A 12364-nucleotide genomic window follows, 5' to 3' on the forward strand; every position below is an offset into this window, starting at 1 on the left:
AGCGCAGTGCGCTGGCCACAGCAGCCATTGGGGAGTGAACCAATGGAAAAGGAAGACCTTTCTCTCTCTCTCTCACTGTCTAACTCTGCCTGTCAAAAACAAAACAAAACAAAAAAAAGAAAATTTTGCTCTATGCCCCTAACTGAAACCACTGTCTGGACACACCTACACACCGTAAATCATCTAACTTAAGGTTCCGAGGTTTGTTTCAAAGGGCAATTTATCATCTTTCCAATGCGCTGTGCTGTAAAGATAGCATCCACAGAGCCTGGTCCTGTCTCACTTCCTTTTTTCCCCCACTCAGTACCACACCTTGCACAGGTAGGCGTTTAATGAGCTCAGTGATGACAAAGGTCATGATGACGCCTTTGGCCATTATGGGAGTAAACAGAGCACAAAGTGCCCACAGCTACCAGAAGAACTGGTCTCTGAATTGAGCTATATCCCTCTTGATCCTCATTTTCCTCTTTGTAAAATGGGAATAACAGAATGTATCTACAAAATTATTTTTATTCATTCAATAAATAGTTGCTGAGCATTAGCCATGTGCCCTGTACTACACTAGGTGCTGGAGACTCAGCAGTGAACACACCACCATCTTGCCTCATGGAGCTCCCAGCGGATTCTGTGAGACAAACAGAAAAGGGAGTTTTACAAACTTCAGGACGACACGGTTAGGAAGTATTATTTCTCCTCTGTTTCTCAACCTGGTTAATGGCATTACCGGCAGCTCAGTCTCCCAGGCTATAAACTTGAGAATCATCCTCAACTCTCTCTCATTCACCCTACCCACTCCCACAACTGCAATAAATCACCATGTCTTTTGCTTCTCCTTCTGAACGTCTCTGGCATGTATTATTTCTGTTCCATTCTCCATGTTTCTACTCTAAGCCCTTAGTTCCCACCTGAAGTTTCCTTGTAACGACAATGGCAAGCATTTATCAATCACTTATCATATTGCTGATCCTGTGCTAAGAGCTTAGCATGTATAATGTACTGTAATCCTATAAAGGAGATATGAGTACCTCATTTGTAAAGGAGGAATCTGAGGGGCTGGCACTGTGGCACAGTAGGTTAATCCTCCACCTGCAACACCGGCATCCCATATGGGTGCCAGTTCTAGTCCTGGCTGCTCCACTTCTGATCCAGCTCTCTGCTATGGCTTGGGAAAGCAGCAGAAGAAGACCAAGTGCTTGGGCCCCTGCATCCGTGTGGGAGACCTGAAAGAAGCTCTTGGCTCTTGGCTTCAGATCTGCCCAACTCTGGCCATTGCGGCAATTTGGAGAGTGAACCAGTGGATGGAAGACCTTTCTCCCTGTCTCTCCCTCTCACTGTCTGTAACTCTACCTCTCAAATAAATAAAATCTTTAAAAAAAAAAAAAAAAAAAAAGAGGATCTGAGGCCCAGAGTAGCATGATAACATGACCCACACACACAGCTCGTAAGTAATGTAGTCACAGTTCAAACCCAGCTCTATGAGATAATAGCCTTATCCCTTACCAGACTGCTGTGTTCAACCCTTTGGATGTACACATGGCACAGTGGTTAAGATGCCACTTGGCATACCCACATCCCATCATCAGAGCGCCTGGTTCAAGTCCTGTCTGCTTCCGATCCAGCTTGCTGCTGATGTGCACCCCAGAAGGCAGCAGGTGATGGCTCAAGCACTTGGGTCCCTGCCACCCTCACAGCAGATCCATACTGAATTCCAGATTCCTAGCTTCAGCATGACGCAGCCCTGAATGTTCCAGGCATGTGAGCACTGAACCAGCAGATGAAAGATCAATCACTATCTCTTTCTGCCTTTCAAATAAATGGGGAGAAAATTGTATTCATTTTTGTTGAAATGCTCTTTCAAAAACCTCAAGGAGATACGACTGCTTTTATTTTAAAAAGATTCATTTATCTATTTGAAAGGCAAAGTTACAGAGAGGTCTTCTATCCGCTGGCTCACTCCCCGAACAGCCACAACAGCCGGGGCTAGGCCAGACCGAAGCCAGGAGTTTCATCTGGGTCTCCCCGATGGGTGCAAGTACTTGGTTCATCTTCTGCTGCTTTCCCAGGTGCATTAGCAGGGACTGTGCCCACAAGGGACGCCAGCATTGCAGGCCGCGGCTTAACCTACTGTGCCACAATGCCAGCCCCGTGACTCTGCTTTAAGACAGTCATTGGCTCCTCACCATCTCCAGGTCAAGGTCCAAAGGTTAAAAGGCCACCTTCCAGTGTTATCTATCTCCTGTCCTGCTCCACAGACTCCAACTAGGAGACATTCTCACTGCTCCCCAACACACCAAAGTCCTTGCTCACTTCCCATTCTCCTTCCTCATCAGTCTCCTTTACCTTGACCCTCTACACAGAAACCTCCCACTACACACTCAGGCCTCAGCCTGGGCCCACGCACGCCCTCAGGTGTCAGCACTGACTGTGAGGATTTTCCCCCCTCCCACCCCTCCACCACACATCCCATGCTTCCAATCCCAAGTTCCTGGAGGACAGGCATAGTACATTTTTATGTCTGATTCTCAGGGTCTCGGCACAGTGGTGAGTCAACAGGAAGACTAAAAGAATGGTATGTGGTAGCAGTAACCTCACAGCACTGTTGCAGTAGGCAGGTAAGACCTGTCTCCCAGAGCACGCAAAAAGAAACGCAGGGGCCAGGCGTTGAGCACAGCAGTGCGACACAGGGATGCCGGTGTCGCACCCTGGAGTGCCTGAGTTCAAGTTCTGGCTCCACCTTCCTGCTAGTGTGCACCCTGGCAGCCAGCAGGTGATGGCTCAAGTACCGGGTCCCTGCCACCCATGTGGGAGATCTGGATTAATTTCCAGCTCCTAGCTTCAGCTTTGCCTGATCCCAGCATTTAGGGAGTGACCCAGAGGATAAGAGATCTCTGTTGGTCTCAACCTCTGCCTCTCTCTGCCTTTCAAATAAATAATACAAATTTAAAAAAAAAATTTTTTTTAAAGGACAGGTTCTAGTAGCTCCTGCCCACTCAAGCAAACTCAAGACAGGCTGCTTGCAGCCAAGTTATCACAACTGAGCCTGCTCCGCCACTATCTGCCAGCAGCCTCCGAGTCTCCTGAAAGCCAATTCAATCACCTCCCAAACTGCAGAAACTAAGCTGGCTCCAGCCCAAGAGACCAGAGTTGGCCTCCTGATAGACAAGGAGGTAAACTGCCACCCTCCTCCACTGCCAAAGAGAACGCGCCAAAATGCAGACTGGTCAAAGCAGCTCTAATTACCGTTGGTGAAGACGATCCTCCTTGAGACAGTCCGTCAGAGAAAAATAGCCAGGGACAGCAAAACAACCCTGCTCTCCATCTCCAGAGCTACAGCTGGAGGCCAGGCCACTAACAGATGAGGATGCAGCCTCGTTACTGGTCTCCCTGCTCCCACCTTCACCCCCTCCCACTCTCCAAAGAGCAGCCAGATGATGTTTTTAAAACTCAACGATTAGGACACATTCTAGCACATAACCTTCCAACAGCCTTCCATCCACCTGGAATAAAATCCAAACTCTACCAGGAAGTTCAAGGTCCACCCCCACCTCCCTCATTTCATACCACTCTTCTTTAATCACTACATTCCACACACTGGCATCTTCTTTCTGTTCCTTAAAACCGGCTGCCCTCTGGGGCTCTCCCCCTGCTGGTCTCCCTGCCTGGAAGACCCCTGCCCCAGATTTTCCCAGAGTTGGTTCCCTCTCAAGGCTCAGTCCGAACTTCAGCCTTCCAAAGCTGCATCCCTGACCACTCTATCTGAGGTGGCACCTCCTCCCTGCCCACCACTCCCTAGCAGCTCAACTTCCTTCTTGTTTAGAATGCATAACCACTAGTCAAGATCTTCTTTTATTTCCCTGTTTCTGACTTCTACCCCCTTAGGGTGGAAGTGCTCTTTCGCTCACCCCCTCTGAACACACTGCATGCATCTGGCTTTCAGAGAATTCCCAGAGGGGCATCCTCAGGCTAGACTAGTTTGAAGACAGCATCCATGCAACCCCTACTGTGTGCCGGAACCTGTAAATCCAAGTTCTTCCTTCCAGAAGGGTAAAGTAACTAGCTCAAGGTCACACAGCTAGTCACCAGCACACTTCTGAGTCAATCACTGATTTGTGTGACTCCTAAATCCCTGTCACCTTTGCCCCCCTCTCAGGGGACAGAGCTGTCACTCTGATTCACCAGCTGCAACAAGAAAAACCAAACATTCCTAAAGTGTTGCCCTATGCAGTTGTCGAAGCATTTTCACGGTCATCTCACTTGCCCAGAAAGCCCACAGCAAGCGAAGTAAGCGTGCCTCGACGTTCAGCACCGTGACCCTGACCCAGCAGCAGAGCCAGGGGAGGAGTCCAGCCCACGGAGGCATGGAGCCCGCGATTCGGGCTGGGAGGGTTGGGGAAGCGGTGAGTCACCAGGTGAAGGCTTGCGCCACGGGAAACTCTCCGAAGACCAGGACATGAGGCAACAAGAAGCGAATCAGAGCCGAGACACCTCGGGCCTCATGGAGGCCGAATCCTGGCTGATCGGTGGGGGAAACTAACTTGCTCAAGGTCCCTCGGCGCGGGAGCCAGGGGGCTCTCCTCTCCCCATCGAGGAAGTCGGGAGAGGCCAGGGGCAGCTCACAGGACTCCACGGAGGGGTCGGGGAGGACGGGGTGGGACCAGGAGGCTGGGAGGCAGAAACAAGACAGACGGCGGCCGTGGCCGCGGCTGGGAAGGAGGGTGAGGCCACAGGCAAGAGGAAAAGGCGGAAGAGAAAGGAAAAGAGTGAGGGCGGAGGAGACCGCTGCGAGCCCAGGGTGTGCAGGGGCCTGGCAGAGTGAGGGGAGGATGCTGGGAGAGGGGGACAGGGAGAGACCGGCGGTCTTCGGAGTCTGGGGCCCCGGGAGACAGCTGGGGAGGGGGTCAGACAGGGGAGGGCTCCAGGGTCCGCGCAGACCCCGAGGCGAGTGGGACCAAAGTGAAGTCCGGCCCTGGGAGTCCGAGGAGAGCCTCTGGGGGGTCTGGAAGGGCAGGGCGGCCTCACCGCGCTTGTTTTTGGTGCCGTGCTTCTTGGCAGCCGTCAGCTCCTGCTCGATTTTCTTCTCCAGGAACTCCTGCTTCTTGCTTAGCATCTCCTCCGTGTCCCGCAGCCGCTGGATGGCCTCCTGGGGGGTCGGGCCGCCCTTGCCGGCCTTACCCCCTCCAGCCCCGAACAGTTTCCCAAACACCGACATGGTTGCTGCTCGCCGCGCCGGCCTTCGCCGCCCGCTCCGGCTCGGCTCAGATCCGGCGCCCGCTCCCGGCCCCGGCCGCTCCTGCCGCCGCAGGCCTCGCCTCCGCCTCCGCCCCGCAGCTGGGCCCAGCCGCACCACCTCCCACAGGCCCCCACGCCCGGCCAGGCCGGCGTCAGGGCAACGCGCCGCTGACTACAACTCCCAGCGGGCGACGCGCCGGTCGCGCCTCAATTCTAATGGAAGGGGGCGCGCTGCATGCCGGGAGACTATAGTCTTCCGGCTTGGGGCGCTTGGCGGCGCGTCTTTTTGGTCTCGCTGGGGTCAGAGGGCGAGGTGGCAGGCTGGGAAGTGTAGTCTCCTTGGACCCCTGCTCTGTAGAGGTGGGCAAACTAGAAGAGAAATAGCAAAAAATAATGATACTAATTAACACTGTGGACAGTCTGTGATCCAGGCATGGTGAAGAGTGCTTTACACGCATCAGCCCACTGAGTTCACTGAGCAGCCGGACAAATACTACTGTCCCTGTTTTAGAGGTGAGTAAACCAAAACTCAAGAGAAACTGAGTGATCCACTAGCTTAACTTACAGGCCCTATCTTTGCAAATGCTGTCCCCTCCGCGTGGAGTGCCTTTCCACTCTTTATTCACCCAGGAGCATCTTTGAAGCTGATTAGGGGCTAATTCCATTGGCACCGGACTTAAGACTGCAAAGGTTCAGAATCTGCCTTGACTACTTTTGTGAGCAAGTAACTTCCCCTACTCTGCCCTCCCTTCCAGCAACTGGCTGACAACGGGGCCATCGCGAAGCTTGCATGAGATAGGGAAGGGAAAGTGCTTACTCAGCATCACCTGGCACACGGCAGGTGCGCAAAACTGTTTTATTCCCAGCTATTCTGCACCATCATTAGGGTAGTAATAATTGTGTTGGGGGGACCACAGCGTTCTCAAAGGAAGTGTTAAAGAGAGTTTTTTGTCCCTGCAGCAGATAGCCCCTGCTGGTGTGAGCTACATTTCCTTGTTTTCCCTTGTCTCTGCTGTCAAAAATCACTTCATAATGGGGCCGGCGCCGTGGCTCACTCGGTTAATTCTCCGCCTGCGGCGGCGCCGGCATCCCATATGGGCGCCGGGTTCTGGTCCTGGCTGCTCCTCTTCCAGTCCAGCTCTTTGCTGTGGCCCGGAAGGGCACTGGAGGATGGCCCAAGTGCTTGGGCCCCTGCACTCACATGGGAGACCAGGAGGGGGCACCTGGTTCCTGGCTTCAGAACCGCGCAGCGCGCCAGCCTTAGTGGCCATTTGGGGAGTGAACCAATGCAAGGAAGACCTTTCTCTCTGTCTCTTTCTCTCTCACTGTCTGTAACTCTACCTCAAATAAAAAAAAAAAAAAATCACTTCATCCATTAACTATACTAGCTGTAGTAAGACTACACCTAGTAGCCCGTACTTCCCCCAAGTCCACCATTCTCATTTGCTGCTTCCAATCTTTTGCATTTTTTTTTTAAGATTTATTTATTTCTTTGAGAGGCTGAGTTACAAAGACAGGGAGAGGGAGAGAGGGAAGGAGGAAGGGAGGGAGAGAGGGAGAGAGAGACAGAGAGAGTGAGAGAGAATGAACCTTCTATCCGCTGCTTCACTCCCCAAATGGCCACAATGACAAGGGCTGGAACAGGCTGAAGCCAGGAGCCTGGCAGTCCAACTGAGTCTCTCCTATGTGAGTACAGGGGCCATCTTCTGCTGATTTCCCAGGCACGCTGACAGGGAGCTGGATTGGAAGTGGAGCAGCCAGGACTCATTCATATGGGATTCCAGCTCTGCAGGTGGCTGCTTACTGCACTGTGCCACAACACGGAAGCCAGTTCTAAATGAGTATCTCAGGTGATCTCCACTGAAGAAATGTAAGACTTCTCAGGAGCCTTTTATGATCCTTCCCTTAAAATATGTAAAATTGCCCAAGAACAGAGTTTCACATAAACAGGAGCTCACTTGGACTTTTCCTCTATTATTTTACATACAAGAATCTCATCTACAAGTGGACAAAATTCATGCCTTGGATGCTGTTGTTTTTGTTACTGTTGTTTTAATTCACCAAAACCCCAGCCTGTATGTGCAGGTAACCATTCCCAGAGGACGGTAGAGTTCATTTCATCCAACTTTCCAAGTTTCAAGAAAAAGTTCAAATGTGAGAGAGGTGCTAGAAGCGTCAAGAACTCAGAGAAGGATGAGCTGGGAAACCTAAGTCCCTTGTGTGTGTTCTGTAATTGAAACACTGCAGTGTTTTTATCAAAGCATGAAATAAAAATAAGGATCCTTCGATCAAGCCACCTCCTGGATACAGCAACCTCTCCACTTCTAAGCAAGGTGCTCCCTCTTATTAAGTCATGTTGTACCCAGGTGCAAGGTAGCAATATACTTGCTGGGTTCATGTGTTCTGGTACCCAAAGAACACATGAACAAGCAGATGGTATAGATCTCATCACTGCCAGTCTCATACTGTTCTGGGGCAAACTGGAAAATACTAGACCCTCTCATGTCATCACTCTGGGAGCCCTGAAAAACATCTTGGGGATTTGATGAAAACTCACTTTGGTGTTGGCTACCTGGACTGTAGGGCTGAGGAGAATTTTGAGGCTGCATCAGGACTCCTTGTTAAAAAAAAATAAGAAAAAGAAAAAGAAAAGAAAACCATGGTGGGGGGAGCCAAACGTAGTTCATGTCTGTCTAGGGTGTGGGATGTGAAGTGAGCAAGGTAGCTGCCATGCTAGCTGAAGACTCAACAGCTTGATAGAGACTCGCAGAGTGGACTGGCTCAATACTGGAGAGCCCTGGGCTCTCCTTGGCTTTCATTTTTCCAGTTCCTTGAGAAAAGGCACAGCCTTTTCAACCTTGACAAGCTGGTATCAGCTCACTAAACAGTGTGTGGAAAGGAATGAGTCATCAGTCCACATAATAGGTTGGATGACTCACAGATATCATGCTGCATGAAAGAAACCAGACATAAAAGCCTTTATGATTCCATACACACAAAATGCAAAAACAAACAAAACTAAGCTACCATCCTGAGAGTCAGGATAGTGGTCATTGGGGCCAGCGCTGTGGCACAGCAGGTAAACCTGCCACCTGCAATGCTGGCATCCCATATGGTCTTCCTCTCTCTGTAACTCTTTCAAATAAATAAATAAGTCTTTTTTAATGTCATCAAGCAATGTTGAATTAGTAAAATCTTAATTATCATGAAACTTGGTCTTACATAGTTCTTTCAAGTTAAATACAGAGGACTTTGCTGGGTTTTAGTTCTGGAAAACAATTAGGTATATCCAACATCATTTCCTGAGAAAGAAAGAGGTGGGGGCGGGGGGAGGAGAAAGAAAACTCCATGAACTAGGAATGGGAGAGAATTGCTCAACCTGATGAAGGGCATCTATGGAAAAACCTGCAAATAACATCAAACTCAGAGGCAACAGACCGAAAATTCCCATCCCCTAAAGTCAGAAATAAGATAAGGACACCTACTCTCACCATTTTTTTAAAAAGATTTATTTATTTATTTATTTTATAGCGTTACAGAGAGAGAGGGAGAGACAGAGAAATCTTTCATCTGCTTACTCACTCCCCAGATAGCTGCAAAGGCCAGGGCTGGGCCAGGCCAAAGCCAGAGCCATGCACTTTATCTGGGTCTCCCACATGAGTGCCAGGGCCATCTTCCACAGCCTTTCCCATACCATTAGCATGGAGCTGAATTAGAAGTGAAACGGCAGGGACACAGGGACATGAACAGGCATCTACAGGGGATGTCGGCATCACAGGCAGTGGTTTTACCCACTACACCACAATGCAGGCCTCGGCCTCTCACCATTTGTTGTTGTTGTTGTTGTTTTTAAGATTTATTTATTTGAAAGGCAGAGTTACAGAGAGGCAGAGGCAGAGGCAGAGGCAGAGAGAGAGAGAGGTGTCTTCCATCCACTGGTTCACTCCCCAGATGGCCGCAACGGCCAGAGCTATGCCAAACTGAAGCCAGGAGCATGGAGCTTCTTCCAGGTCTCCCACGTGGGTGCAGGGACCCAAGGACTTGGGGCATCTTCTACTGCTTTCCCAGGCCACAGCAGAGAGCTGGAATCAGAAGTGGAGCAGCCGGGACTGGAACCGGTGCCCATATGGGATGCTAGCACTGCAGGCAGCAGCTTTACCGGCTATGCTACAGCACTGACCCCACCACTTGTTTTTAACATTGTACTGAAAGTTCTCACCAGGGCCATTAAGTAAGAAAAGGAAATAAAAGGCATTCAGACGGAAAAAGAAAAAAATGAAACTATTTTTTTTCAAATTCCAAGATCTGATAAATAGAAACCCCAAAGAATATACAAAAAGCTATCAGAACTAAAAATCAGTCCAGCAAGGTTGCAGAATATAAGATCAACACACAAAAGACAGTTGCATTTCCATATATATTAGCAATGCACATCTGGAAATGTTATCAAGAACACATTTCCAGGGGCTGGCGCTGTGGCGTAGCAGTGTCAGCATCCCCTATGGGTGCCAGTTCTAGTCCCAGCTGCCCCTCTTCTGACCCAGCTCTCTGCTGTGGCCTGGGAAAGCAGTAGAAGATGGCCCAAATCCTTGGGCTGCTGCACCCGCATGGGAGACCCAGAAGAAGCTTCTGGCTCCTGGCTACAGATCAGCCCAGCTCCAGCCGTTGTGGCCAGCTGGGGAGTGAACCAGCAGATAGAAGATAGAAGAGCTCTCTCTCTCTACCTCTGCCTCCAGCTCAGCATCTCTGTAACTGCCTTCCAAATAAATAAATATATGTTTAAAAAAAGAAAGAATAAGACATTTCTATTTACGATAGCATCAAAGAGAAAAAATTTAACCAAATAAATGGAAGGTTTATGTTTTGAAAATATAAAATATTGCTGAAAGAAATGAAGGAAGACCTAAATAAATGGAAAGATACCCCATGTTCATGGATTGGAGGACTTAATATAGAGACAGCAGCACTCTCCAAATTGAGCCACAGATTTAATGCACAAAAATATGAGCTGCCCTTGTTGCAGAAATGCACAATCTGATCTTCAAACTCATATGGAAGTGCAAAAGGCTCTGAATAGTCAAAACAGTATTCAAAAAGAAAAATAAAGTTGGAAGACTCATACTTCCTGATTTCAAAACTTACAATAGAGCTACAATAATCAAGAAAGTGTGATGCTGGCATAAAGATAGGCATATGGATCAGTGAGATAGAATTGACAGTCCAAAAATGCAGGGGCAACACTTTGCACAGTGGTTAATGTCACCAGGGATGCCCGCATCCCATACAGGAGCGCCAAATTTGAGTTCCTGCTCCTCTGCTTTGGATCCCATTTCCTGCCAATGCACATCCTGGGAGGCAGCAGATGATGACTCGGGTACTTGGGTCCCTGCCACCCATGTGGGAGACCTGGATTGAGCTCCAAGCTCTTGGTTTTGGCCTGGCCCAGTTCTAGCTGTTCTGGGCATTTGAGGAGTAAACTAGAAAATAGAAGCACGCTCTCTCTCTCTCCCTCCCTCCCTTCCCCTCTCTTTCATATAAAATGAAAAGAGATAAATAAGTAGGTTAATCCTTGGCCTGTGGTGCCTGCATCCCATTTGAATGCCGGTTCTAGTCCCAGTTGCCTCTCTTCCGATCCAGCTCTCTGCTGTGGCCTGGGAAAGCAGTAGAAGATGGCCCAAGTCCTTGGGCCCCTGCACCTGCACGGGAGACCCAGAAAGCTCCTGGCTCCTGGCTTCAGATCGGCGCAGCTCCAGCTGTTGTGGCCAATTGAGGAGTGAACCAGCAGTTGGAAGACTTCTCTCTCTCTGCCTCTCCTTCTCTCTCTGTGTAACTCTGACTTTCAAATAAATAAATACAAAAAAAAAAAAAACAAAAAAAAAAAAACAAAAAACCTCTACATCAAATGGTCAGTTGATTTCCAACAAAGGTATCCAGAACATTCAATGAGGGAACACAGATGATTGGGTTTCTGCTATTGGACTGAGTTCCTGGCTCCCAGGGTTCTACACAGAATACTTACTCAATAAGTGCTGATGGGGACAGCGCTGTGGCATAACAGATAAAGCCACCACCTGCAATGCTGGCATCCCATATGGGTGCTGGTTCAAGTCTCAGCTCATATACTTCTGATCCAGCTTCCTGCTCATGCACCTGGGAATGCAGTGGAGGATGGCCCAGGTGCTTGGGCCCTGCACCCCATGGGAGACCAGGAGAAGCACCTGGCTCCTGGCTCCTGCCATCGGATCAGCGCGGTGCGCCGGCTGCAGCGCGCTGGCCACAGTGGCCATTGGAGGGTGAACCAACGGCAAAGGAAGACCTTTCTCTCTGTCTCTCTCTCTCACTGTCCACTCTGCCTGTCAAAAAAAAAAAAAAAAAAAAAAAGGAAGAAATAGAAGTTTAGAGACGTTGAATACCTTGTCCGTTATTAACTGGTGTGGTGCTCTTGAACCCTGAGAGTGGAAACTCTGTGCTCCACGCATCAGCTTCCCAGTGAACCTAAGTGCAAGTTTTCCATGTGGCGTCATGTGGGTTTTTCCAAACTTTTTTCTTTTGCGGGTAGCTACGTTGAGTGTCCTTTTTGCCTGAACCACCAGGATTCTCTTCAGGATGAGACCTGTCAGGTATGCTTCGTCAAGGTCTGCAGGGCTGGAATGCGTGCGATCTGTGGTTATACACAAGCAAACATACTTGGCCTTTGCAGTATTTACATGGCTTTGCGCCTTACGAACAAAACTTTGGCTGTTTCATGTGATCCCAACACAAAACAGTGAGTAAGGTGTAATTGTTAAAAACAAAACCGGGGGTGGGTGCTGTGGCGCAGCAGGTTAATTCTCAGCCTGCAGCACCAGCATCCCAGAATCCTGGTTCTAGTCCTGGCTGCTCCTCTTCCGATCCAGCTCTCTGCTGTGGCCTGGGAAAGCAGTGGAAGATGGCCCAGGTACTTGAGCCCCTGCACCCGCATGGGAGACCTGGAAGAAGCTCCTGACTCCTGGCTTCAGATCAGCTCAGCTGTGGCCATTGCGACCATTTAGGGAGTGAACCAGCGGATGGCAGACCTTTTTCTCTGACTCTCCCTTTCACTGTCTGTAACTCTACCTCTCAAATAAACAAATAAAATCTTTTTTAAAAATTAAAA

The 12364-nt window shown here is 49.5% G+C and overlaps 1 protein-coding gene and 2 long non-coding RNA genes across 5 annotated transcripts in view; 2 read left to right on the forward strand and 1 right to left on the reverse strand.

Annotated features, from left to right (window-relative positions):
* The window catches only part of CHMP4B (charged multivesicular body protein 4B), a 54214-nt gene extending 48832 nt beyond the window's left edge, over positions 1-5382 (reverse strand). The window contains exon 1 of the mRNA XM_002710799.6: positions 5020-5382. Coding sequence (XP_002710845.1) covers positions 5020-5209 — 190 coding nt within the window. The 5' untranslated portion in view covers positions 5210-5382. The remainder of the gene's footprint in view (positions 1-5019) is intronic.
* Positions 4328-11610, forward strand: LOC149123375 (uncharacterized). Of its 3 annotated transcripts, none has more exons than XR_016216622.1 (3): positions 4328-4520; positions 5649-5742; positions 10867-11610. It is a non-coding gene; the product is annotated as an uncharacterized LOC149123375 (long non-coding RNA). The 3 variants fall into 3 exon arrangements; XR_016216623.1 differs by having other exon boundaries at positions 4356-4520; positions 10777-11119; XR_016216624.1 differs by lacking the exon at positions 10867-11610 and adding an exon at positions 6951-8440 and having other exon boundaries at positions 4356-4520.
* Positions 11611-11776: 166 nt separating this feature from the next.
* LOC108176608 (uncharacterized) lies at positions 11777-12364 on the forward strand. The gene is made up of 2 exons (XR_011379945.2): positions 11777-11849; positions 12126-12364. It is a non-coding gene; the product is annotated as an uncharacterized LOC108176608 (long non-coding RNA).

Source organism: Oryctolagus cuniculus, chromosome 11, assembly GCF_051225735.1.
Source record: "Oryctolagus cuniculus isolate XC-2025 breed Fujian yellow rabbit chromosome 11, ASM5122573v1, whole genome shotgun sequence".
NCBI lineage: Eukaryota > Metazoa > Chordata > Mammalia > Lagomorpha > Leporidae > Oryctolagus > Oryctolagus cuniculus.